The sequence below is a fragment of the Panonychus citri genome, unplaced genomic scaffold, assembly GCF_014898815.1.
Source record: "Panonychus citri isolate SS breed McGregor unplaced genomic scaffold, ASM1489881v1 Contig00134, whole genome shotgun sequence".
NCBI lineage: Eukaryota > Metazoa > Arthropoda > Arachnida > Trombidiformes > Tetranychidae > Panonychus > Panonychus citri.
This window is the reverse complement of record NW_026515539.1, coordinates 1,101,538-1,125,686: the sequence shown is the minus strand read 5'-3', so window position 1 is coordinate 1,125,686 and position 24,149 is coordinate 1,101,538. Positions and strand designations below refer to the sequence as shown.

At 33.6% G+C, this 24,149-nt stretch overlaps 5 protein-coding genes and 2 long non-coding RNA genes across 11 annotated transcripts; 4 read left to right on the top strand and 3 right to left on the bottom strand.

The window, feature by feature from the left end:
- Positions 1–119: 119 nt before the first annotated feature.
- LOC128391076 (uncharacterized protein F21D5.5-like) lies at positions 120–2,534 on the top strand. Its single transcript, XM_053350919.1, has 3 exons — positions 120–296; positions 420–1,625; positions 1,694–2,534. The coding sequence occupies exons 2-3, from the start codon at positions 602–604 to the stop codon at positions 2,455–2,457; spliced, it is 1,788 nt and encodes a 595-aa protein (XP_053206894.1). The 5' UTR covers positions 120–296; positions 420–601; the 3' UTR covers positions 2,458–2,534.
- A 1,422-nt stretch (positions 2,535–3,956) lies between these two features.
- Positions 3,957–4,759, bottom strand: LOC128391091 (uncharacterized). The gene is made up of 4 exons (XM_053350937.1): positions 4,511–4,759; positions 4,315–4,443; positions 4,199–4,252; positions 3,957–4,132 (listed from the first exon to the last, which is right to left on the bottom strand). The coding sequence occupies exons 1-4, from the start codon at positions 4,673–4,675 to the stop codon at positions 4,085–4,087; spliced, it is 396 nt and encodes a 131-aa protein (XP_053206912.1). The 5' UTR covers positions 4,676–4,759; the 3' UTR covers positions 3,957–4,084.
- A 526-nt stretch (positions 4,760–5,285) lies between these two features.
- On the top strand, positions 5,286–5,963 carry LOC128391174 (uncharacterized protein F21D5.5-like). Its single transcript, XM_053351023.1, has one exon. The coding sequence runs from the start codon at positions 5,286–5,288 to the stop codon at positions 5,961–5,963; it is 678 nt and encodes a 225-aa protein (XP_053206998.1).
- A 765-nt stretch (positions 5,964–6,728) lies between these two features.
- On the top strand, positions 6,729–17,438 carry LOC128391427 (RING finger protein nhl-1-like). 5 transcript variants are annotated; one of them, XM_053351316.1, is made up of 8 exons: positions 6,729–7,209; positions 7,353–7,606; positions 7,673–9,975; positions 11,166–11,296; positions 12,555–14,072; positions 15,165–15,341; positions 15,408–16,498; positions 16,562–17,438. In XM_053351316.1, exons 3-8 carry the CDS (start codon positions 7,718–7,720, stop codon positions 16,679–16,681), a joined length of 5,295 nt encoding a protein of 1,764 aa, XP_053207291.1. In that variant the 5' UTR covers positions 6,729–7,209; positions 7,353–7,606; positions 7,673–7,717; the 3' UTR covers positions 16,682–17,438. The 5 variants fall into 5 exon arrangements, with proteins under 5 accessions (XP_053207291.1, XP_053207292.1, XP_053207290.1 ...); XM_053351317.1 differs by lacking the exon at positions 7,353–7,606; XM_053351315.1 differs by having other exon boundaries at positions 7,353–9,975.
- Positions 17,439–17,848: 410 nt separating this feature from the next.
- On the bottom strand, positions 17,849–19,972 carry LOC128391431 (uncharacterized). Its single transcript, XR_008325788.1, has 2 exons — positions 19,709–19,972; positions 17,849–19,146 (listed from the first exon to the last, which is right to left on the bottom strand). It is a non-coding gene; the product is annotated as an uncharacterized LOC128391431 (long non-coding RNA).
- Positions 19,973–19,980: 8 nt separating this feature from the next.
- Positions 19,981–21,079, bottom strand: LOC128391432 (uncharacterized). Its single transcript, XR_008325789.1, has 3 exons — positions 20,944–21,079; positions 20,164–20,778; positions 19,981–20,088 (listed from the first exon to the last, which is right to left on the bottom strand). It is a non-coding gene; the product is annotated as an uncharacterized LOC128391432 (long non-coding RNA).
- Positions 21,080–21,184: 105 nt separating this feature from the next.
- Positions 21,185–23,312, top strand: LOC128391430 (glycoprotein-N-acetylgalactosamine 3-beta-galactosyltransferase 1-like). Its single transcript, XM_053351324.1, has 2 exons — positions 21,185–21,751; positions 21,946–23,312. The coding sequence occupies exon 2, from the start codon at positions 21,969–21,971 to the stop codon at positions 23,073–23,075; it is 1,107 nt and encodes a 368-aa protein (XP_053207299.1). The 5' UTR covers positions 21,185–21,751; positions 21,946–21,968; the 3' UTR covers positions 23,076–23,312.
- Positions 23,313–24,149: the final 837 nt, after the last annotated feature.

The following is a 24,149-nucleotide window of genomic DNA, read 5'->3' as shown; positions in this document are numbered from 1 at the left end:
CTTCTTAATTAGTCTGTTAACTGTCGTAATTAACCCAAATAATTCAATTAATTGTTTCCATTGATTCGATTTTCAATTTTTAATTGTTCCCTCCAAATCTTTTTACCGGTAAACATATGGGAGCTTTTGTTCAATCGGCTCACATGTAACATTCACTTTCTTTATTTTTTTCCAACAATTTAAGTTGATTAATTTTACTTTATTGTTTAGTATTTTAATCATTTTAAGAGGATTATGATCAACAATTAATTACATTTCTAAAAATCATCCACAATATTGGATTTGCTATAAATTGGGTAAGCTCTTTGTTTTCCATTCTAATCTTTTATTTTTGTCTATAAAACTTGTAATTCTTATTGTGATTGTGATTGTAATTGTAATTTATTTCTTTTTCTATTTATTTTCTTTATTTTTTACAGATTTAATTGTGATTGTTAATTACTGTTGATCAGCATATCAATCTTGATCTAAGATTGAATCAAAATGTTTGGAGGTGTTAATGTTGATTGTCAAAGATTGTAAATATATGTGTTGAAGTCAATTGATTTATTTTGGCTTTCTTTTTGTTTTGATTCATTATTTTTCTGTTTAATTAGTTTAAATGATTAACCGGACAATGAAACAGGAAGATGAATCATTAACTGTTATATTGGTCAGTAAAAGTGACGATATTCCTGATTTAAAAATATCTCAAGGTGATACAATGATAATTGGACGTAATCCGATAGCCAAGATTAAGAATATCAAATGTCCCCGTCAGTTGTATCAAATTGAGCTACGAGCTGAAATCTCCGATTGGTTTGTTAAACTGACCAATCTTAAAACAAAAGAAACCAGTATTGTGAAAGAAGGTGAAACTATAACTGGACCTGGTTTTGAGTATCAAGTTAAATTTGAGAAAGTGTCATGTCAATCAGAAACAATCTCATCAACAATTAACAATAATGATTCCCCTCCTGGAGAGATAAGCTTGATTCGGAAATCTTTTGATGAAGAAGAGTCTGAATCATTAAACCAAACACCAATAAAGAAGCTCAAAGTTGACGATAAGTCACAAACACCAACACCAACATCATTGTCATCGCTTTCATTATCCCTACCTGAGGTAAAAAATATGGACCAAAATTCAAGATCATCTTATTGGGAAGAGGTTGGTGAAGGATCTGTCCAAATTTACCACTACCTTGGCGGTGGTAAACCCTCATCAAAAATTATCGCCTTTGATTTTGATGGAACCCTGGTCAATGTTAAAAGTGGCTCTAAATTTCCCAAAGATGGTAACGATTGGAAACTATGGGATAAAAATCTTCCCAATTTAATATCAAAATACGTTGATGGCTCAGATAATTGTCATAGATTTGTCATCTTTAGTAATCAAAAGGGTGTCTCAGCTGGACTCATGCCTTTGGCTAATGTACAGCAACGGATTGAATCTTGTTTGGCCGCTATTGGTGTACCTTGTATCGCTTTTTGTGCTCTACAGGATAACATTTATCGTAAACCAAGGCCTGGGCTTTGGTATTTACTTCAAAATTGTTACAATGATCTAATTAATATCGATTATGAAGAAAGTTTCTATGTCGGCGATGCTGCTGGTAGGAAAACTGCTCTAAACAAAGATCACAGTAAGTACCTGAATTCTGGCTCTTTTTTTGATTTTATTAGTTAATTGTTATTTCTATTCTTCTCATAGGCTGTGCTGATATACTTTTTGCAATTAACAATGGAATTCCGTTTGCCACACCCGAACAATTTAGAGTTGGTAAAAAAGCCAAGAAGATGATACCGGATCCAAGCTCATCTATTTACAACTTACCGGCCTTCAATCCAAGATCACTAAGATCACTGAAAACACCATTCGCCGCTGAGCTTAACCCAACAGGAAAGGAAATGACTAAATTTACTGATTGTGATCAACTTATGACCAGAATTAATCAATCGCCGTCTCATTGTATCGTTTTTATTGGTTTACCTGGAGCCGGTAAATCAACTTTTTTTAATGAACTTTTATCAACCAAAGGCTATTTTCGGATTAATCGAGATGAATTAGGAACCATGGACAAATGTACAAGAGAATTTGAGAAATATGTAAAATCATCGACGTCCAATCAAACAAAACTGGTCATTGATAATCTCAATGTAGATTTAGTGAGTCGAGGCTCTTGGTTAAGTTTGTGTAAAGTTCATAACTTAACACCGATTGCATTTCAATTTAACATTAGTCGTGAACATGCTATTCACAATAACAATTATCGCCGATTGTTAAATCAAATGAGTCCAAATAGTACTAGTCAATCAGTTCCCGAATGGTTGATTAGTAAACACTCAAAAAATCTCGTTCAACCAACAATTAAGGAAGGATTTTCTTCACTGTTCAAAATTAACTTTTCTCCCAATTTTGGTGATCGTGATGATCGAGAAATTGAATTGTATTACATGTATCTAAATGAAAAATGATCCAAATTATTTCCAGGACAATAGACCAAGTCAACATTTCGTCCATTAAATATTGATTATTTTCCAATTGAACTAAATTGCCTAGTTTCAACTCTCACACCACCAAGAAACTATTTGTACTCAGAACACATGAAATTAACGAGGCCTCGACAGGTACGAAAGTGTCATGAAAACGGAACTTTAATCACTTTCGAAATGTCCAACATCGTAGTATAGGGAAGTTTAAGTTCGCAGTTAAATTGTCAATCATTTAGATTATCTTATGGCGATGAAATTAAATTAGGATCAGTGAAAAGTTTGATTGTTCAGGGTAAATCTATTCCAATGAATGATTGACTCAACCAATTTAAAGTCAATGTCATTTAAAATTAGCTGGAATTATCAATTTATGTTATTGATATTAATTATTTGGCAAACAATTTGAATTATTGACTTAACTTTGCCTTTTACAGTTGATTAAATGTTGGGGATGATCAGTTGATTAAGTTGAACTTAATCAATTTGAATGTCAATCGATTAAATTACAATAACAACTTGTTTCCAATTGATATTGATTCCAATCCATAATCAGATAAAATTGTTATATTTAATTGTGATTAATTTTTCAAGGCAAATGAACAATTCAAATCAATGTCATTGACTAAAACTGTTTATAATTAGTTTACACAATTATCAATATTAATTATTTGGCAAGTAACTTAAATTGTTGTTGTTGTTGTTTCTTGGCTGTTAATCAGTTGATCATCAACTGATAATAATCACCAATCGAACTGTAATTAGATCAAAAATGTCTTAAGTGTAAATGATTCTTGTCAATTGTTTGGATGAACATCAGATATTTTGTATCAATGTGATTAAGTTAATTGTCGTGATAAACAATCGTCACAATCGAGATTTTCATTTTTCAAATTAACCATTAACCATTAACCATCAAAGATTAATTCAATTCAAACAAATCTGTTGACGATTAAACCATTGGATTAGATTAAGATGATTGAAAAGATGAATAAGTTGATGGAGATTAAGATTCGGTGTTAAAACTTCAGCAATTATTTTTAGAAGCTCATGTTATCCTCCTGGTTTACTCTCTCTCTCTCTCTCTCTCTCTCTCTCTCTCTCTCTCTCTCTCTCTCTCTCTCTCTCTCTCTCTCTTTCTTTCTTTCTTCTTTTTCTTTAGAACAAAATATTTTTATCTCCATCTTCGTGGTCGTCGTCTTCTAGATTTTCGCCTCTTTTTCTTTCTGTTGAACTCAAAATGGATGCCAAGTTTTTCGCCCCAATGTTGGTTTAATAATAACGAAAATTGAAGTCTCCATCTTGGAATTAACCTTCTCTTTCTTTCTTTCTTTCTTTCTTCGACAATAATCAGCATTTTTCGTTACTAATTCATCTCGGAATTGTTATTTTCTTGGCTAGTTCCTTGTTCTTCTGTAACTTTCAGGTCAATCGTTGAAAAACTTAAGTTCACTTGGTTGATAAACTTGTTGAGATTAAGAAAATTTAATTGCTTCATTTACATCGTTTTATTGTTAATTAATTTGATTGAAAGAAAAACAGAAATTTTTATAAAACTTAGAACCAAAATATTGATCGCTAATCACAATTAAAGTCCAATCATAATTCCAGCTCATTGTGGAGGCTTTCGATTCCCTTCACTTGATTTCTTACAGCATTCCTATTGTGGTGACAATTAAATCATTCGATCAGTTAAATCAGCGAATTAATTAAACAATTAACTTACCTTAAATTTAACCAAGTTTTCTTTTCCAAGAGCTTGGTCATGACACTTGAGAACCTACGGAAATAATCAACAAAATAATTGATAGAAAACAATCAATGGTCAACAATCAAATTTACCTCTTCAAATTTAGCGACATTTCCGTCAATATCAGCGCAAATTTTGGCCACTTGGTCAGCAGATTTCATCGGCAATTGATCACCACATTTATTCACCGCAGCTAAGACATCCTTGGGTATGGCTTGTTCCTGATTACAGCCGAGTAATAATTAGTTAATCATCACTAATTCAGTTAAATTACTCAAATATACTCACTCTACAAGTATCTAATTCCTTTTGGATCTTTTCAAATGAACCATTTTTAATTTCTTCCAACATTTTCTGACAATTAAATGTTAATATATTCTTGGGACTTGGTTCGGACTTGATTGTTGAAATAACAGTTAACATCACGAGAATTGATAAAACTTGTTTAATCATCTTGTTGATTAGTTGATTGATAATCGATGAACAAAATAAAAAATTTGAATTGTATGTTTAATGGTTAACAATTTATATTTATGACAATTAAATTAAATCCTCTGATCCCTTTTTATATCACTGAATGACAATTAAAATTAATTATCGTTCCATGATTACTCTTACTAGCTGTTAATTGTTCATGGTGACAATCAAACCAATCTGATTAAATATAAAATCATTTGTAAAGTTATAATTAATCAAAATAAAGTTTACAATTTTAATCATTTGAATTGAAAACTTGACAATTTGATTAAATATTATCATTATGATCTGTAACTAATTGGATTGATTGTTTTGTGAGTTTCACTTTGTCCAATCAATTTGATTAACGACAATCAAATTTAATTTTGTAAAGAAAAAAATTTAATTTTTCATTATCATGATAATAATTAATATTGAAAATCAACAACAATCAAGTAAATCGTAAAGTCTATTAGCTTATTATTAACCATAATTTCAACTGTCAATACAATTTCGTGAATCTTAATAAATTAAACTTTTTGCAATTAACAATGGAATTCCGTTTGCCACACCCGAACAATTTAGAGTTGGTAAAAAAGCCAAGAAGATGATACCGGATCCAAGCTCATCTATTTACAACTTACCGGCCTTCAATCCAAGATCACTAAGATCACTGAAAACACCATTCGCCGCTGAGCTTAACCCAACAGGAAAGGAAATGACTAAATTTACTGATTGTGATCAACTTATGACCAGAATTAATCAATCGCCGTCTCATTGTATCGTTTTTATTGGTTTACCTGGAGCCGGTAAATCAACTTTTTTTAATGAACTTTTATCAACCAAAGGCTATTTTCGGATTAATCGAGATGAATTAGGAACCATGGACAAATGTACAAGAGAATTTGAGAAATATGTAAAATCATCGACGTCCAATCAAACAAAACTGGTCATTGATAATCTCAATGTAGATTTAGTGAGTCGAGGCTCTTGGTTAAGTTTGTGTAAAGTTCATAACTTAACACCGATTGCATTTCAATTTAACATTAGTCGTGAACATGCTATTCACAATAACAATTATCGCCGATTGTTAAATCAAATGAGTCCAAATAGTACTAGTCAATCAGTTCCCGAATGGTTGATTAGTAAACACTCAAAAAATCTCGTTCAACCAACAATTAAGGAAGGATTTTCTTCACTGTTCAAAATTAACTTTTCTCCCAATTTTGGTGATCGTGATGATCGAGAAATTGAATTGTATTACATGTATCTCAATGAAAAATGATCCAAATTATTTCCAGGACAATAGACCAAGTCAACATTTCGTCCATTAAATATTGATTATTTTCTAATTGAACTACATTGCCTAGTTCCAACTCTCACAGCACCAAGAAACTATTTCTACTCAGAACACATGAAGTTAACGAGACCTCGACAGGTACGAAAGTGTCATGAAAACGGAACTTAAATCACTTTCGAAATGTCCAACATCGTAGTATAGCGAAGGGTAATTTCGCAGTTAAATTGTCAATCATTTAGATTATCTTATGGCGATGAAACTAAATTAAGATCAGTGAAAAGTTTGATTGTTCAGAGTAAATCTATTCCAATGAATGATTGACTCAATAATAGTAATTACGATAAAATCAGTGGTCTTGGAATTGTTATTTTCTCAACTTCGAGAGCCATTGAAAAAGTTATGAAAAACTTTCGACTTCAATTTGAACATCTAAACGCCCTAAGGGTATGAAAACTTCATTAACTGATCAAATAAGATTCACCTTAGCCCTTGACCTTAGAGACCTTGAGAACTCGATCGAAAATATCGATAAAAAAGTTATGAATTAAGAAAAATGAGCCAAAAGAAAAAGTTTGTAAATCAGTAAAGTGGAAAAGCGAATCACGAGTTTATTGATTGAACGGTTATTGTTGTGATTTTGGCAACGATCAAGATGATGACGATTTGAGAAGATGAAGATGAAGATAAATAAGATGAGGAAGAAAGAGAGAGAGAAAGTATTAGGAAGATGAAGATTAGATCATCTTAACCATTTTCTCTTTCTTTTTTTACTTGGGTTGCCTCATTTTCCGCCATCATCTTAATCTTCATCCTCTTCTCTCCCTCTCTATGAGTGTTTTTCATCTTCCACGAGTTTGCTCATCCAAATTGTTCCATAAATAAACTTCAACTGATTCGAATTTGATTGTTACCATCTTTAGAGGCCAAAAAAGAATCAACGAGAAGAAAAAGAAAAAGAAAAAGAAGAAAACATTTTTACATAGAATAGAATTTACAGTTTTTTCTACCAAAAAAAGGAATAGAAAAACTCGTTGTTTCCTTTAACTCTGTGATTTTTTCTTCCATCTTGTTAACCTTACCTTAATTTTCACTCTTAATTAAGAATAAGTGATAAATTGTTTTTCTAATTGTGCAAAAATTATCGTAAATCAACCGGTTAATTGAGTTAATCTTTTCTTTCTCTACATGAGGACTATTATCATGGCTTCCAAATGATCGCCATCTTATTTTGGTAAGTCTTTTGGTCTACTTGTTGATTATTTTCTCGGTTTAGATTGTTAATTGTTTATTAATTTCATCTTTTTCTGTCATTTTTTGTCACCATCTCTCTCTCTCTCTCTCTCTCTCTTTTCCTTTCTATTAATCCTAAAAAAGATTATCTTATGATGAATCATAAGGCCAACAAAAAATTTTCTTCTCTTCTGTGATTTCATCTTTTTTTTCGTTTCTATTTCGCCAACAACATTTTCTTGTCTGTTACCAATATAAATTCAACACCATCTTCATCATCTCATCAGTAAAATTCACATCGGTGGTATTTTTAGCTTTAAATTCTGGTAGTTTCTCAGAAAATTCTAGTAACTCATCTCGCCATTTTCCTCTGTGTATCTTCTTGATTCTTGATTAAGGTAAAGTGAGAGAGAGAAAAGGGTCGTATTCTCACATAGGTGTTTTCTTTTGTTCTTCTTCTTTAGAATTAAATTCTATTCTATCAGCCTGTAAATTGAAGTGTTTTAATCATGGCCACTGCTTGGGATAAATTGGAACAATTGTTAACCTGTGCAATATGTTTGGATCGATTTCGAAACCCAAAGATGCTTCCATGTCAACACAGTTTCTGCCAAGAACCTTGTATGGAAGGTCTTCAAGATTATGCCCGACGGCAGATTAAATGCCCTGAATGTCGAGCTGAACATCGGATACCTTTTCAAGGAATTCAATCCTATCCCACCAATGTTACTCTTCAACGGTTCCTTGAGTTACACCAAAGTATAACCGGTGAAGAGCCTGAACCTGTTCCCTCCATGATGGAAAGGTGTGGTGTCTGTTCAGAGAAATCAACAGTTACTCGATGTAATCATTGTGATAAAAAGGTTTGCCCCGAGTGTAAAGAAGCTCATATTGATATTCTTAAACGTGAAATCTCACGTATTTGTCATCAAGTTCGTCGAGCTCTCAATAGATTACAAGATGCTCTCTCACAAACCGAACGCTCAATGGAAAGGTTAAATGTTAACTCGGTTCACATTCGTGATGAAATTGAAGAGATTGTCCGACGATTTGTTCGTGATTTAAAAGCTCAAGAGGATAAAATGTTAAAAGATTTGGAAACTTATTCACAAGTAGAATCGAAAAATTTAACCAAATTAAAGGAAGATCTTGCCATTGAGTATGATTTTCTTAAAGATAATTGTGACCTGGTTGAGAAAAATATCGTCGACCCAGAGAAAACCTGGAATGATGTTGAACTTTGTGAGGTGAAATTTATTTTTGTTAAAACTCTCGATTTTCTAAGAAATTTTGATGCCGATGCTGCCGATTATACTCGAGGTATGAAGTTCTTGCCAAGCTCAGAGTTGGACTCACTTCGCCGTAATTTGGTTAATTTTGGTGAACTTAAACTGTCAACTCTCGAAGAATCTAACGCTAATGTACATGCCTCATCTCCTGGTTTAATGTCCACCACTGGGGTCGGTTCATCTTCTTTGTCGGTCCCCCAACAAAGTATGCTCATGAGAAGTCAGAGTGACCATCGATTGGCAACACAATTTGCCCGTCGTGACTCGCGAATGACTGATTTAACTCAAAGTCGACTCAATACTCCAGGTTATTCTGATTCCGAGAAAGATCCTCGTGATCCTAATAGAGCCACATCTCCCAGCGGTTATTCATCTCGATCTCGACGAGATGATACAAGTCGACTTGGAAGTAGGTATGGAGATGATAGTCGAGATCCAACATCTCGTCGATTCCTTCGAGATTCTAGTGATACTTATCGTCCTGGTGGATATTCTCGTACAGATGAAGATTCTTTCTCCACTGGGCCTCAGTTCAAATCTCGTTTCATGAGAGAACGAGGTGGTGAATTGGGTTTCGATGATTTCGATTATGATCCATCAACTTACATGCCTCGAAGTGTACGATTTGAGGAACCCTCATCAACCACCCCAACAGCAACTTCATCTGCTCCACTAGTCAAAGTTTTCGACACACCAGAAGCACCAAGAGGTTGTCTCAGTGGGATTGTTAAAATTTCCGATACTGCTCATTATATGGAGCGTTCACATGAGAATGAGGTTCGAGCTAAGGTTGAAAAAGAAAAGAAAGAAGAGGAATCACGAAGTCTTCCCCCACCAACATCAGTATCCTCGTACCAACCACCCTCAAGACCCAGGCCACCCTCTCGTCAGGTATCCGAAGATGAGATTGAAAAGCAAAAGAAAATGAATCAAGCGGCATCCGCAGCATCAAATGTCACCCCCAGTAGAGCCAACAATTCATCCGCGTTAGGTAATAGCAATTTAACCACAACAACAGCCAATAGTTTATCAAGTAATTTAGCTCCATCCAGCATTGGATTAACCTCTTCATCAACACCAAATTCATTAGATAATTACGGTTCCAGTTTATCGTCCACCACAGTGCCATCCTCTGACACTATCCGACCTGTTGCTCGACGAGTCGGTTCAACTAGAGATGATGATGATTTAAGCACAGGTCGATCTTATCGTGATAACAATACTTCCTCGACTACAACAACAACACCATCCTCTCGACGTGGAGTTGGCTCAAGTGAGCTAACCTCAAGTTCATTGGTTGATGATAATGACGATGATCTTGATAGTTCTAATTTATCCCGAATTGGACGCAGACGACGTGGATCATTATCTGGAGAAGATTCAAAAGATTCGTTGTCAAGTCGCTCATCACAACCAACGCAAGCATCTTCTGCATCATCAACAGCATCCTCATCACCTTCAACAACTGGCACTTCAAGGCAAGTACAAGGGGAGGAGATGGTATCATCACTGTCAAAGGAGGATAGGATCATGTCAGAAGGTGAATTGGTTAATAATAATATTAATAGGAATCATAGTAATTGCAATTCAGTTAATAGTAATAATACAAATAGTTACAGGCAAAATTCAATTTCTCAATCGTCAACCGGATCATCTTTACCTCATTCAACTTCATCATCAGCATCTCTCGTTGGATCGCCTTATTCAAATAGTTCAATCAATTCCTCGTTAGTTCATAGTAACAGCTCAAATTCAACTTCATCTTATTCACAACCACCAAACAGTTCAATCTATTCATCGACTAATAATAATTCACTTGATGAAACAACAACAGCAACTTCAAATGATACGAGTTTGTATACTTCATCCAATCGAACCCGAGCTCCATCACCTTATGTCTCCCGACGAGCATCAGATTTTCAGATTGAAAAATCGTCTTCCATTAACTATTCATCTTTCCTCCGTTCCCGAAGTCCATCTATGGATCGTGATCTTAAATCAGTAGAGGTGACAAGTCGACCACTTTTAAGTCGAACTAGTTCATTAGAGGAAACCGGTCGAACCCTGGGAACTGTTGGTAGTATTACTGATAACAGTATCGACGGTGGTATTGGTAGTACTGTTGGTAGTCTTCGGGGAATAAATAGTTTGACCAGTAGTGGAACTGGTCGTTATTCATCATCTTCACCTTTATCTTCTTATACCTCATCATCTCCTTCTTCAACTCGTTTCACCTCTCGAATGCCTCTTCGCCTCGCTCGCAGTTCAACCGTAAGCTCACTCGCCTCAGCAACCTCAACATCCTCTTCGACTTCAACAACTCCCAGGTATTCAGATGATACCTATCGTTCCTATCGAAGTCGACCCTCATCACCAATTCGGTACAATTCATCATCTTCATCACTTTCATCCCTAACATCGTCAACATCCGCACGGCGACCTTACTCTTCAATCGGAGGAGATACCACAAGTAAACAAGATTCTTCTTGATCACCATCACCATCAACAAATCCAATTCCTCTTTGACAGTGACATTCATCATCCCAAAACATAAACACACACGCACACAAATAACATAATATCTTCATCACCGTTATAATAAAACTCCTTGAGAATTTGAGAAATTCAATTAATCAACAAATTACTCTTTCTCTTTGATTAACTTTAGGTCAGTACGGGCGCCGTTGGCAAAGAACCTACCGATAGCCGAAGAAGAAGAAGATAGAGATCGTGACTTAACAAGAAGACGAGGACCAAAATCATCATCATTAGTTACCAATAATCCAGCCTCATCATTAGGTATGATTAAAATTAATTTGCCTCTTTCTCTCTCCCAATCAATGAACAAAAAAACATCAATACAATCATAAACCATTGAGAAGTAAATTAAACATTTTCCTCTAAATGAAAAGTTTTCATGAAAAATCAACACGCTTACAATTAAAGATATTTTAATTGTCAAGAAATTAAATACTACAATTTTATATTATATGTTTTTCTGCATGGTAATTGTATTGATAATTAATAATATAAACTTTACAATTTGTATACATAATTAAATGTTGTCGTCTTTTGTCATTGCCACTTGATTATCAATGATAATCAATCAAAAGGAAAAGCCTTTCCCTTTAATCCTGCAAGTAGATTAACTGATTATCCTTTTAATCTAGTCCTGAATTCAAACAATTTTCCACCCCAAAGAAACACAATTAAGGAACCAAATAAATTCTGGAGATTGTAAATAAAAAAATTCTCTTTACATTCATGATGATGATTCTGGGTAACGATGAGCCGATAATCTTCATATTGATCATATTTATATTCCAGTTCATGATCATTTAACTAATTCGAATTCTAATTAAATTTTACTTCTCCCTGACATGATTAACAATCCAATTGACATTAGTTGATTTAATTTAGCTCTTCATTCACAAGCTTTTGATATGAATTATTAATGTAACAAATGGCTGTTAAATCATGAGAATGTACAATTAATAATATCAATGTATTAATAGTAATTGTGTGATCTCTGTTGATGAAAAGACTCCAAGTCACTTCCGTGTTGTTAATCCAAATGAATGTTCACCCTAAATTTACACGGGTAGTTAAGTTAATTGAAAATGGTCGCCAATTTTTAATTGCCAAATAGTCTCATCAAAATTAGGCCAAAGAAATTAAGTGATCCGTATTGAAGGCTCATCAAAATGTCTTGTGATGATGTTACCATGTTTTCATGAAATTGACAAAGTTAATCAGTTCAGTTTCACTTAATTACAATCAATTTTGTTGCTTGCAAATTTTTTTTCTCGTAAATTGGACAGAAAAATAATTAAACTAAAATTATTGATGCTTTTTTTTAAACGTTTGATTGATGAATTTTGCTTGCTCATGTTGATTGTCTTCTAATTGTTGCTTTTGTTTCGTATTATTGTCGTAATTGTAATTTTCGCATCACTAGCTACTTTCTCCTCCTTCGTTATGTTGATATTACCATTAATTGTTTTGTTTGAGTTGATTGTGAAGTTTAGCTAACCAAAGCTAACCCTTTTACTAACAGGCTCATCGACTTTCGGGACATTCAATCGCAACAGAAGTGAGAATCGAAACGACGACAATGAATATAACTCGAGAGGAGCATCGACCAGCGTTGGACGAAAAGATGATGTAGATGATCAAGACGAAGATGAGGATGAAGAGGAAGACGACGTAGAAGGAGAAGAAGAAGAGATTGAAGAAGAGGAGGAAGATGAGGAGGAGGAGGAAGAGGAAGAAGATGGAGACAATGAGGAACCAGAGGAGGAAGAAGCTGTCGAGGAAGAAGAAGAAGAAGAAGAAGAAGAAGATGGAGAAGATGAAGATGATGACGAAGAGGAAGAGGAAGAGGAAGAAGAAGATAATGATGCTGATTCAGGAGCTTGTGATGCTGAATCATCTCGAACAAATTATCAAACTTATTCTCAAAGAATGGGTCGCCCTACGGCTTCTTACACTCCTGAGACTCCTCGTCATCGATATTCAAGCGCAATGACAACCCCATCATCACCTTTATCAGCAACACCGTCAGTATATCAGAATAAAAACACGACCACTGCCTATCAATCATCGACAGCTCCAAACTCCTCTTTCTCTCCATCATCCACATTACCAGGCTCTCTCCATACGAATCATCAAAAACATCCTACTTCTCATTCAACTTCTGACCAAACTGACAAAGGTCGAGAAAATGGGATACCTTGTTCGGTTTCTGACCTGCTTAACCGTAGCGCTCAAGTCCGTCGAGACAGTACTGAACTGAGGCATCGATTTTTTGAATTAGATAAACCCAATAATTTACCTTCTCAGGTTTCAAGTGACTCTCGTAAGAGTAGCTTAGCTTGTTCGAGCCCCACTCATCGTGGTTCACCTAGATGGCCTCAAGGGTCAAGTACAGAAAAGTCTAGTTCAACTTTAAGAAACTTACCTTTGACTAAAAGGTTAGGTAGTAGTTCACTTGATTCAACAAAATCGTCAGCATCATCGTCATCACCATCATCAAATCGTCCATCTAAGACCAGTTTTCATGCTCGTTCATTACCAAAAGACAGACTTGATCGCACAGTTTCACCGCGAAACCTCAAACGCCATGATAAACATAGTGATCACTCTCGATCACGACAAAATCCTTCCTCATCTTCCTCTCCTTCCTATGCCCTTCCCTCTTCATCAAACGATCAGCATGAATCATTCAGGTTCCATAATACTAATCAAGAAAAAAGGTCAGTTTATGCGAGTGCACGTCCAAAGTCAAATGAATCTGCAAGTGGCTTTGACAATCGTACGACAACAACAACATCGAAATCGAAAAAATCTAATCCATCCTTGCTTAATTTAGATCGATCAAATTATCATTCAACTGCTTATCAGTCTAATCCAGCCTCCGATCGGCACATCTCATCAGCGCTAACCAGCAATCCATCAGCTGTTTATGCTTCAACCTCCGCCGCTGTTGCTTCAAATGCTTTATCATCAGGCTTAAATTATCATGATTTATCTAATTCCAGGCTAAGTCGAAGTAAAAGTTCCCATTTACTTGGAGGTTGGTGATTATGCTTTGCTTTCTAATCGAATCTAATTACCTAACAACTTCCTCCTCGATTAATCATAATCAAAAATGATACTAAAAAAAAGAATCACCAACCACAATTACCAAAGCAATTTAACATTCAAAATCCACAAATCGTAACCATTGAAATCCAATCTTGATTTGAATGAGAAAAGTAATTTGATAAACAACAATTTGTATTAAAACAATCAAAACCAAGAACAGTATTTCGTCTTGTTTCACAATTAAAAGGCGATTCTTAAATACACTTTAAATTGTTTCCCAAATTAACTCAAAATCTGTAACATTTCAATTCCAAATGTTGATCAAACTCTTAATTGTCTTCTATTAGTTAATATTAAGTAACCAATAATTAGAGGTGAAGATAATCACTTATAAAGAAAAGACCATGAAACTAATCCTGACTTTTGAATTTATCGCAAACATGAAAGAAATTAACTAATCCAGTTACCTTAAATCACGATTAATACAACTTTCTCTTTCTTTATTTCTCTTTCTTTCTCTCTCTCTTTCTTTGTTCTCTGTCTCATCCATTTCCTGTTCCTCATTTCCACCAAAATCACAATCAATTAAATCCTCAATCAAGAATCGACTTCAAGTACTTAGTACAATTGAAAGAAAAGCAATTCTAATAATATTATCCTAGAGTTTATGATTGTTGTATTACTAATTTCCTGTTACAATTACATTGAAGCTTTTTAATTGCGCTTAATTGTTTCAATTCAAATTGCTGTACCTTTTTAACACAATCAACGCAAACAAATCAACAAGAAATAAACATTTAAGCCAAACACCAAAAGACGATGTTGATTATTTATTTTAGGAATTGAGATACAATAAAATCCCCAAGAATCAATAATCTGATTCTCAATCATTTCTCCAATCGAGCCCATTAATCATCTATCTAAATAATTAACACCTTTTAATTGTTTTGGCTTTTTCATTTCTGTAAATTTCATCTTAATCTTTGTTTCCTTTTGTTTCCGTTTCCCTTTAAACCTTATTTGTCTATTATCTTCTCTCTCTTTCTCTCTTTCTCTCTCATTATATGTTGACCTTAAATAGTGTATTCTTCAGGTCATGACGGAAGTGATGATGATGATGATACTTCGACCCCATCAGTGCCCACCTATCGAAGTCGTTATGCCGAAGCAAATTATGGTAAAGAAGGTCGTTATCAGTATCGAACTCGAGCTCAACCTAAAGACAGAGAGAGAAGTCCAACTCTGGAAGATAATTCTGGTGAGGAAATTTTTCTCTTCATTTCTATTGTAACAATTAACTAAATTGTTTCTGCTCGTTTGTTAGGTCCAAGAGACAATAGTACTGGAGCAAATGCTTGGTCACAATATTTGCGAAACAAATATGGTTCAAGTCGTAATTCATCTGCAAGTTCAACTGGTTCCGCCTCGCGTGGTACCGCTGGTGGAAAAGCGGGCTTGAGTAAAAGTAAAAGTTCCCATGCTGTTTATTCACGAAACATATCGGACAGTTCAGATGACGACGGAGGTCCAACAACTACTTTGGGTGGACCGAAAGTTATGTCGAGAAAGGGAAGTCTAGATGCAAGCGATTCTATCCCTGGGAGTGTTGGTGCGAGCGGGACCAGCGGTGGAGGTGAAGGTGGTCGTCGGCCATCTTATGGTTATAATCTTCCCCGATCAACTTACCTTCAAAAGCGTAAGATGATGTTCAAAATTGGTACTCGAGGAACGGAACCGGGATGTTTCACTTGGCCTCGAGGTATCGCTTGTGGTCCTGATAATAGTATTGTAATCGCTGATTCGTCCAACCATCGGGTTCAAGTGTTTGATTCAACTGGTCGTTTTCTCCATGAATTTGGTTCTTACGGATCAGGCGAAGGGGAATTTGATTGTCTTGCTGGAGTTGCCGTCAACCGAATTGGACAGTATATCGTTTCCGACAGGTACAATCATCGAGTTCAAATATTCGATCCATCGGGTAGATTTTTACGATCTTTTGGTTGTGAAGGTCGAGTCGATGGTCGATTCAGTTACCCGTGGGGCATCACCACGGATTCACTTGGATTCATTTACGTTTGTGACAAGGAAAATCATCGAGTCCAAGTCTTCCAGTCCGACGGAACCTTCGTCGGTAAATTTGGAGCGATAGGCAATCGACCAGGTCTCCTTGAACATCCCCACTACATCGCAGTGTCCAACACCAATCGTGTGATTGTCAGTGATTCAAATAATCATCGAATTCAAATATTCGATGTCAATGGTCGCTCTTTGTCAACCTTCGGATGCGAAGGTACCGAAGAAGGTCAATTTAAGTTTCCACGAGGTATCGCCGTTGATGATCAGGGTTATATTATCGTCGGTGATTCTGGCAATAATAGAATTCAAATATTCAATCCTGATGGTACTTTCTTAAAGGTAAACGTGTCTTAATCTTTGATTGTTAAAATTTCTAACTAATTGTTTCACTAATTGTTTCAGGCTTTCGGTAGTTGGGGCTCAAGCGAAGGTGAATTCAAGGGACTCGAAGGTGTCGCAGTTTCGACTACTGGAAACATTTTGGTTTGTGATCGGGAAAATCATCGAATTCAAGTTTTTTAATCTAAATTTGGCTCAATCAACTACAATTAACTTTTCTAATTGTTTCGATTCAACAAAATACAGTCCAAAAAGCTAAAGGAAACACGATAACTTTACCAAAATTTTGGCCTGATGGTTAAATTGTTGTCAATCAATTACTAATTACGACAGGATTACATTCACCGATGTCGCAATTTACTAATTTATAATCATAAGATTAATTATATTGTATGTTGAATAATCAACAAATCCTTAAATTATTATCTTTTACAATCTTTAGTTTTAATTGTTCCCTCACCTATTGAGCTCTAATTAAGTAAATTGTAAAACCCTCATCATTTCATCACAACAATTAACTAGTCACCTAGATTCCTGATACGATCTGAATTTGTTATTTAGCTAAATTTACCATTCGATAAACTCTCAGCAATCAAATTTAACCCAATTGTTATAATCTAATTCTAACTACGCTTCTTAATTGTTGACCTTTAATTTTCTTGATTCGCCTCATTCCTTTTCTTCATCTTCTTCTTAATCATGATTTCGTAAACGAAAGTGCAAAGTCTAGATTATTAATTAATATTCAACTTTAACAATCAGTTAATTGTTTCTTCTTCTTCAAACAATCAATCTCATCAATTCTCTAAATTTACATTTAATTGATTTAAAATCTATCTTTTTTTTTCATCTCAATTATTGTTAATTAAAATTTCATCAAATGATTTAATTGTACCAACGAATTAAAACTTTACGAATAAAAGGAAAATTTAAATTGCAATTAACTTAATCATATAAAATAATTTCTTTTCAACTCATTTCTAGCAATTAAATTGTTACGATTGTTTCTGCAAGGTTATAATACCTTTGTACTTAATTCAATGATTAACCTTCACCAGGAATTAAGAAATGATCACGATTAACAATCATCGAGTAAATTATCACAATTAAATTTTAATTGTTACACAATGAACATCACAATTAACTCATGGATTATGTTGATTTGTTGTTGAATTAATTTTCGACGAATATTGTTTTCTTAATCAATTTAATTTCCATTAATTAATCATCCAAAATTGATTCTATTCCTTTTATAAATTGTTGATTATTTAATCATCTGTTGATTTGATGTTGTGCGTAATTACTGGGTAATTAAATTCACGTCTAATTGTTGTAAAATAATCATCGATGTTGTTTCTTATCGAGTTGATTTTTAATTTACAATCAGAGAAACAAAAAAGAGATGTGAGTAAAGTTGATTGTGTAAGAGAAATGATTAACAATTAATCATTGAAGATTCTCAATTATTGACATGTTATATTGCATCAGCAATTATCTAAATATAGATGATACAATAGTTGATTAAATTAAATAACAAATCGAATGAGAAATCATCCAATGGTCAATCAAAATCTTTTCCAATGTGTAACTTGACCAAAATCAAAATGGACAAAGTGACTTGTGAGTTAATTGTTTGATGAAAAGGACACTTTTAAATTACAATTAGCGTTTGAATGAAAAAGTAGAGTTGATGATAGAGTTGATTAGCTTTGTATATGTTGTGGATTATAATGATCACGGTGGTGAGGGTAAAGTTCATGAGGGATAAATGATCATAATTATTACAAATGAACATGATTGAGATTAGAATTGTCTTGGTATCAAATTGTAATACCAATGGATGATCTCTGTCAGGGTAATCCTTTGAATCCAAGGGATTTACTTTCATCTAATTGCCTTTGATTATTTTCAATGGGGTTAAAGGGATGACGATTCCTCCATAATCCAACAATAAATGAAAGAGAAAAGTAAAAGACCAGGTTTGGTTATTTGACAGATCACCTTGTAGACGAAGATGTTAAAATCCATGGAGGCATAAATACCAATCAATTCAAATCCCCATTCCATCAGGAACATAACAATAAACACTATCAACAGGAGACGATGATTCTTATAAATGGCCACCCCACCGACACAAAGAACCAGAAAATTGAGAATCTCAGTGAAGATGAAGAAATTTCTTGTCGCTTTGAAAAATTCTCTCTTGTAAATCTCATCAGTATCATAGTTTCGTATATCGGCCTGATAAGCGATGGTACTAAAATAGGTCCAAACCACTTCGTAAACCAGAGTAATAACAAAATGGAGCATCAAAAGGTACCGAAGTTGCTTCAATCGGCGTTTACTAACATTCGGTGACTTTATCTTATCATAAATCGAGCCCATTGTCAGATTATGGAACAATTGATTTCAATCAAGGAATCAGGTTGATTATCGTAATTTGAAAATACTTAAATTCACAATGGTCACACAGAAAGAAACAGTTAAAAACGATGAAAGAGTAACAATGAAAATCCGTTGACCAATCAATTCCTATGGAGTAACAACAAAGAGAACAAGTGAAAACATTGACCAGAGAAAATTGTTGAGAACAAACAAATCAATTCGGACACAATAAACACGTTTCGTTTTAAAAGATGAAATTGATCCTTGATGCAGGTTAGAGGAAAAAGAATAGAAAATAAAAACAAAAAAATGGAATTAATTAATTGTATCAATAGAAGAGAAGAGAGAACAAAATCAGAAAGAAACGATTACAATTGAGTCTTGTTGCTTGTGGAACAAAAAATAAACTAAAAGTCACATTGACTATTAGCGCTCTTCTGGTAAGAGCAGAAGAGAACTTGAATTTTTTTCTATTCTAAATCACTTTTACTTTTACTTTCTCTTTAAATTTTACCTTTTTTCTTTCTTCTCTTTCCTTCTCTCTCTCTTTTCACCTCCTCTTTTCTCTTCTCTCTCTTTTCCACATCTGTCTTCATCTCCATCACCATCCAAGGGAAACTAGTTTTGTGAATTTCTCATTGATGCTCATTGTTGGGGAATTTTCCCCACAATTGATTTACCAGATTGAAACCGAAATTTTCATCGTAATCATCATCATCTCATTTATCTTCTCTCTCTCTCTCTCTCTCTCTCTCTCTTTCAGAAAATTCTGGTCCGTCTTCCAAACGTAAATGATAAGTTGGATTGACCTCATCTCATGTTTACCTTTTTGTTTTCATCTTTTTTCCCTCTTCACTTGTCCAACTACTTTTTCAGGTCGACCAACTTTAATGGCGAATTCAAAGTTAATTGTTTTTCCAACGCTAATCATGTAAAACAGCTAAAGATGAAGGCGATGATTAATTTCTGCAGCGAACAATTTAATTCGTCGTGTTATATATTGTGACTGTTTCTCTCCTTCTTTTCTTCAAACATCTCGATTCACCTTCTCTCTCTCTCTCTCTCTCTCTCTCTCTCTCTCTCTCTCTCTCTCTCTCTGGTTTAATTACTATTCACAACAATTAGCAATTTACATCCACTTGAAGTCTCTCTTTCTTTTATACACAATGATTAAAATCTTGTTGATTGTTGATGATAATTAGAATCTGAAGGAAGAGGGAAAAGAGTGCGATTAACTATGGCAATGAGATACAAAGAATCAACGTTACATGGGTAATTACCTTGAGATTATCACAGAAATGATTAAACTAATTTCCGTTTCTTGTTTTAATCCTCAGATTCTGGACATGATAACATCCAAACGAAAACAAATTAACCTTTCAATTTCCTTAGGCCTTTGGTCGTTGAATATCTTTCGGTTCGAATCCATGGAGTAAACAAAAAGTCACTTATCTTCCTCATTAATCAATAGTAATTGAAATAGTCTATTCACCACAATTGATTCTAATTCAGTTTGATGAATTAACAATTTATTTTCTATTCAATCTTCGTCTCAATAAGCTGACGTCTCTTTTTTGCAATTGACATCCTAATGTTAGTCTTTCTCTCTCAGTTCATTTTATCCTTATAATGTGACAGAATTGATGTTTACCATGTTGACATAATCACTACAATCAAAATATGTTATAATCACAATAGTTGTTTATCTTGGCAATTTTTTCCCAATTCTGTCTATCTGTTTACTCCTTCATTACATCAAATCATATGTGAGGCAAAAAGACACATTATCCGCTTAGAGATTCAATATCTCTCAATGGAAACCTTGGATTAGAGAGTAGAACTCTCATCAATCTTTTCCAATAACAGAATCAATTGCAATTACAAACATGGTGGACCTTGAATTAGAATGAAAAAAAGAGTAAAACATAAATATATAACTCTGATTGAGGAAAAAGAATCAAGATAAACCGAAAACTGTGACCATTGGGAAGAGATTGAAGGTCCATAAATGATCCCGTCAATACTTTTCAAATGATTACAAGAAAATCTTCAATTCTTACCTCATGTTAAGAACTTTATCTCTCTTACAATCATTACTTCATTGGTGTAAATCCTTTTGATTGTCAACAATTAACACAACGAGAAAAGTAAACAATCACCAACTCTCAATAAAGATAATCATTTTTAAAGATTAAAAGATCAAACAATTGACCAGAAAATAAGACAAGAGATTGACACTTTTTCGCTGCAAATTTGAACATCTAAATGTTGACATTAAAAAGAATTACTTGTATTAAATATTCACAAGATCGATGATTGAATGAAGAGATTAATTAGCTTAATGAACTTTAACAACGAAAATAAAGACAAAAAAAGAAAGAGACTAAAAGAGAAGCGGAAAATTAACTTAACCGGACCGGTTGTTTTCTTACATCAGGTAAACTTTGTTTTGATTATTCGGTTTGTTTTGTTTTTCTATTCTCTTGTTTTTTTTCTATTTACTTTTGTTTAATTGTTCCAAACAATTTAAATTCTCTGTTGATTAACATCTTATTTACCTAACGAGCACCCGGCTGTTGGTGAACTATCATCTAAAAGTGATTCTAATTGTAATATAATCAATTCCAATTTGTATCATGTTACCCAAACTCTTCATTCAAGAAGCTTTTTGTTAACAATTCTGTTGATGGTTATTTCTTTCATTTATTATATTTAAATTGTTGTTAAATATGTTTTCTAATCTTGATTTGATTGTTCTTCATTTTATCAACTTTAAATCTTAATTGATTGTGTGAGTTTTCAGAAATCTAAAAGAAATCGGGTTAGTTATTTACTCCGATTGCAAATTTTAACCTACGTAACTGAAAGGTAAGTAAATTCACCTGATTATTTGAATATATTTACTTTTGATTGGTCATCTGTTTGGTGGCTTAATTGTTACCATTTCATCAGATACCAACTAATTGATAATTGTAGATAATTTAAATGAGAATCTGAAAACGAATATAAAAATTACAAGGTTAACTTGTTGATTGTTTTTCTTTTCATTTAATTTTTTGTAGCAACACTTTGGGCTCACACTAATATGCAGAGTCGCTGGTTATACTGGTTACACTGGTTAACCTTGATTACTGGCTTAATTGTTGGTGTGCTATTTGCTGTTTCCTGGGAGATTTACAATCTATTATTAAATGTTGGTGATGATTACCACCGATCTTATAATGTTTGGTCAGCTAACGATGCTAAAATCAACGGCGATCATTTAAATTATGTCAACATGGATTCACTTGAAAGTTACTTTGCCAGTGATGATGAGATGATGATGATTCCTGATGAAAACATGAAAACCCAAATGAATTCAATTAAATTAACATGTTTAATTCAAGTGAAAAAATCCAACATCCTGTCAACTCTTAATCAAACTTGGGCTTCTCGATGTAATCAATCATTTTTTTACTTTTCATCATCTGATTTACCTGACAATTCAACTCTACCCAATGTTGATAATATCGCCTTAATTTCAGGCTCATCAAGTAGATTATTTTTCAAATCAAAACTCTCATCATGGAAATTATTTTGCTCCGTTTTGTTGAAAACTAATTTCATCAAATCACAATATTCATCAGCTGATTGGTTTTTAATTGCTCCAAGTAACGTTTTATTTATCATTGAAAATCTCCGTCGCTATTTGATCTCATTCAATTCATCTAATCAATTCTATCTTGGTCTTCCATATAACAATCATGCTCCAATTAATTACAATTCCTTTGATTCTGGAATTGTCCTGAGTAGAGCTGCTTTTAACTCTTTGATGGAAGTAATCAAATTAACGAACAATTGTAATAGTAATTATCTCTCCAGTAAAAGACTATCACTCGATCGCCGTATGGATGTAGCCATTGGTCAGATTCTCAATACCCATGGAGTCGAGCCACTGGACACTCGTGATAAGCTTGGACGCGCTCGATTTTTAGGACTTTCATTGGATCGGCACATTTTCGCCGATGATCTCGACTTTGACCATCCCTTTTGGCAGCATAATGTTTATCATTTTCCAAATGGACCTAATTGTTGTAGCGATCATTTAATATCCATCCCTGATTCGAGTATGAGACAAATAAGATTCTATTATTATCTAATGTACCAAGTACGAGTTAATGGACGTTTGAATCCTCTCACAGGTCGAATATAATTAAATCATTTCTTCCTTTAAAATAAACAATTAATAACGAAAATCAGAAATCGGAATAATTATTATTCTCAGTTAATTGTCAACCACCAATAACATTGAGTTATAAATTTAATTCATTGATTGTGATCAAAGAGCAACAAATCTGTGATTGTGAGTTACAGGAAAAAGAAATCATGTAATTATGTTGATTGTAAACAGTTTAATTACCAATTAAATATTTTTCGTAAAAAAATGAAATCACCTTCTATTGTTGGTTTTTAATTGAGATTAACTAATTAATTGAAAGCCGAGATTAGAATCAATTTAACTCGTTCACAATTGAACAGGGAAATGTGATAATTTGGCCAATCGAACTGAATTAATTTTCCATGGAGTTAAATCAACAACGAAAAAAAAAATTAATTAGTGTTTTTCTTTCAAATAATTTATACATTTAATTGTTAATCATTTTTGTAAAACGTTAGGATTTAGTTTTCTTTCATCAAAAAACTAAATCAATTCAGTTTTGTCCCGAGATTTAAATGGTACAACTGAATTATTTTTTCATAGCGTTAATTAGTTGTTTGTATTTGTGTGTTTGACTTAATTAAATCGTTAAACATTGTATAATAATCAGAATATTAATAATTAATAATAACATTTAGAAAAAAAGAGGAGGATCTTTTTTTTTAAAGAATCAATTGTTTCCCTCTGAAAGTCAATGTTATCTGTTCAGATAATGAATGACAATCAATGAGTAAAACAATTTAGGAATAGAGACTTGGGTCTTTTTGGTTAATTTAGTTTTCCTTTCATGTAGGTTTCATTAATCATTTTGGAACCAATAATAATTATGATGATTAAATTTTTCTTTCAATGGTTAGGCCTTTTCGAAGACAGAAAAGTGAATCTTTTCTGTTGTAAATTTATGCGTGTTTCTTGTTTCCTTTAATTGAAGTTTTTCTCGTTCTTCGGGTGGGATTTTCGAGATGTGTAGTTAATTAAATTGTACCAATTAGTGTGAAATTTGTTTTTAAAACAGGTAGAGAGTCAATTATCATTAGAGAGATGAGGCAGTTTAAAACAATTTTTAGG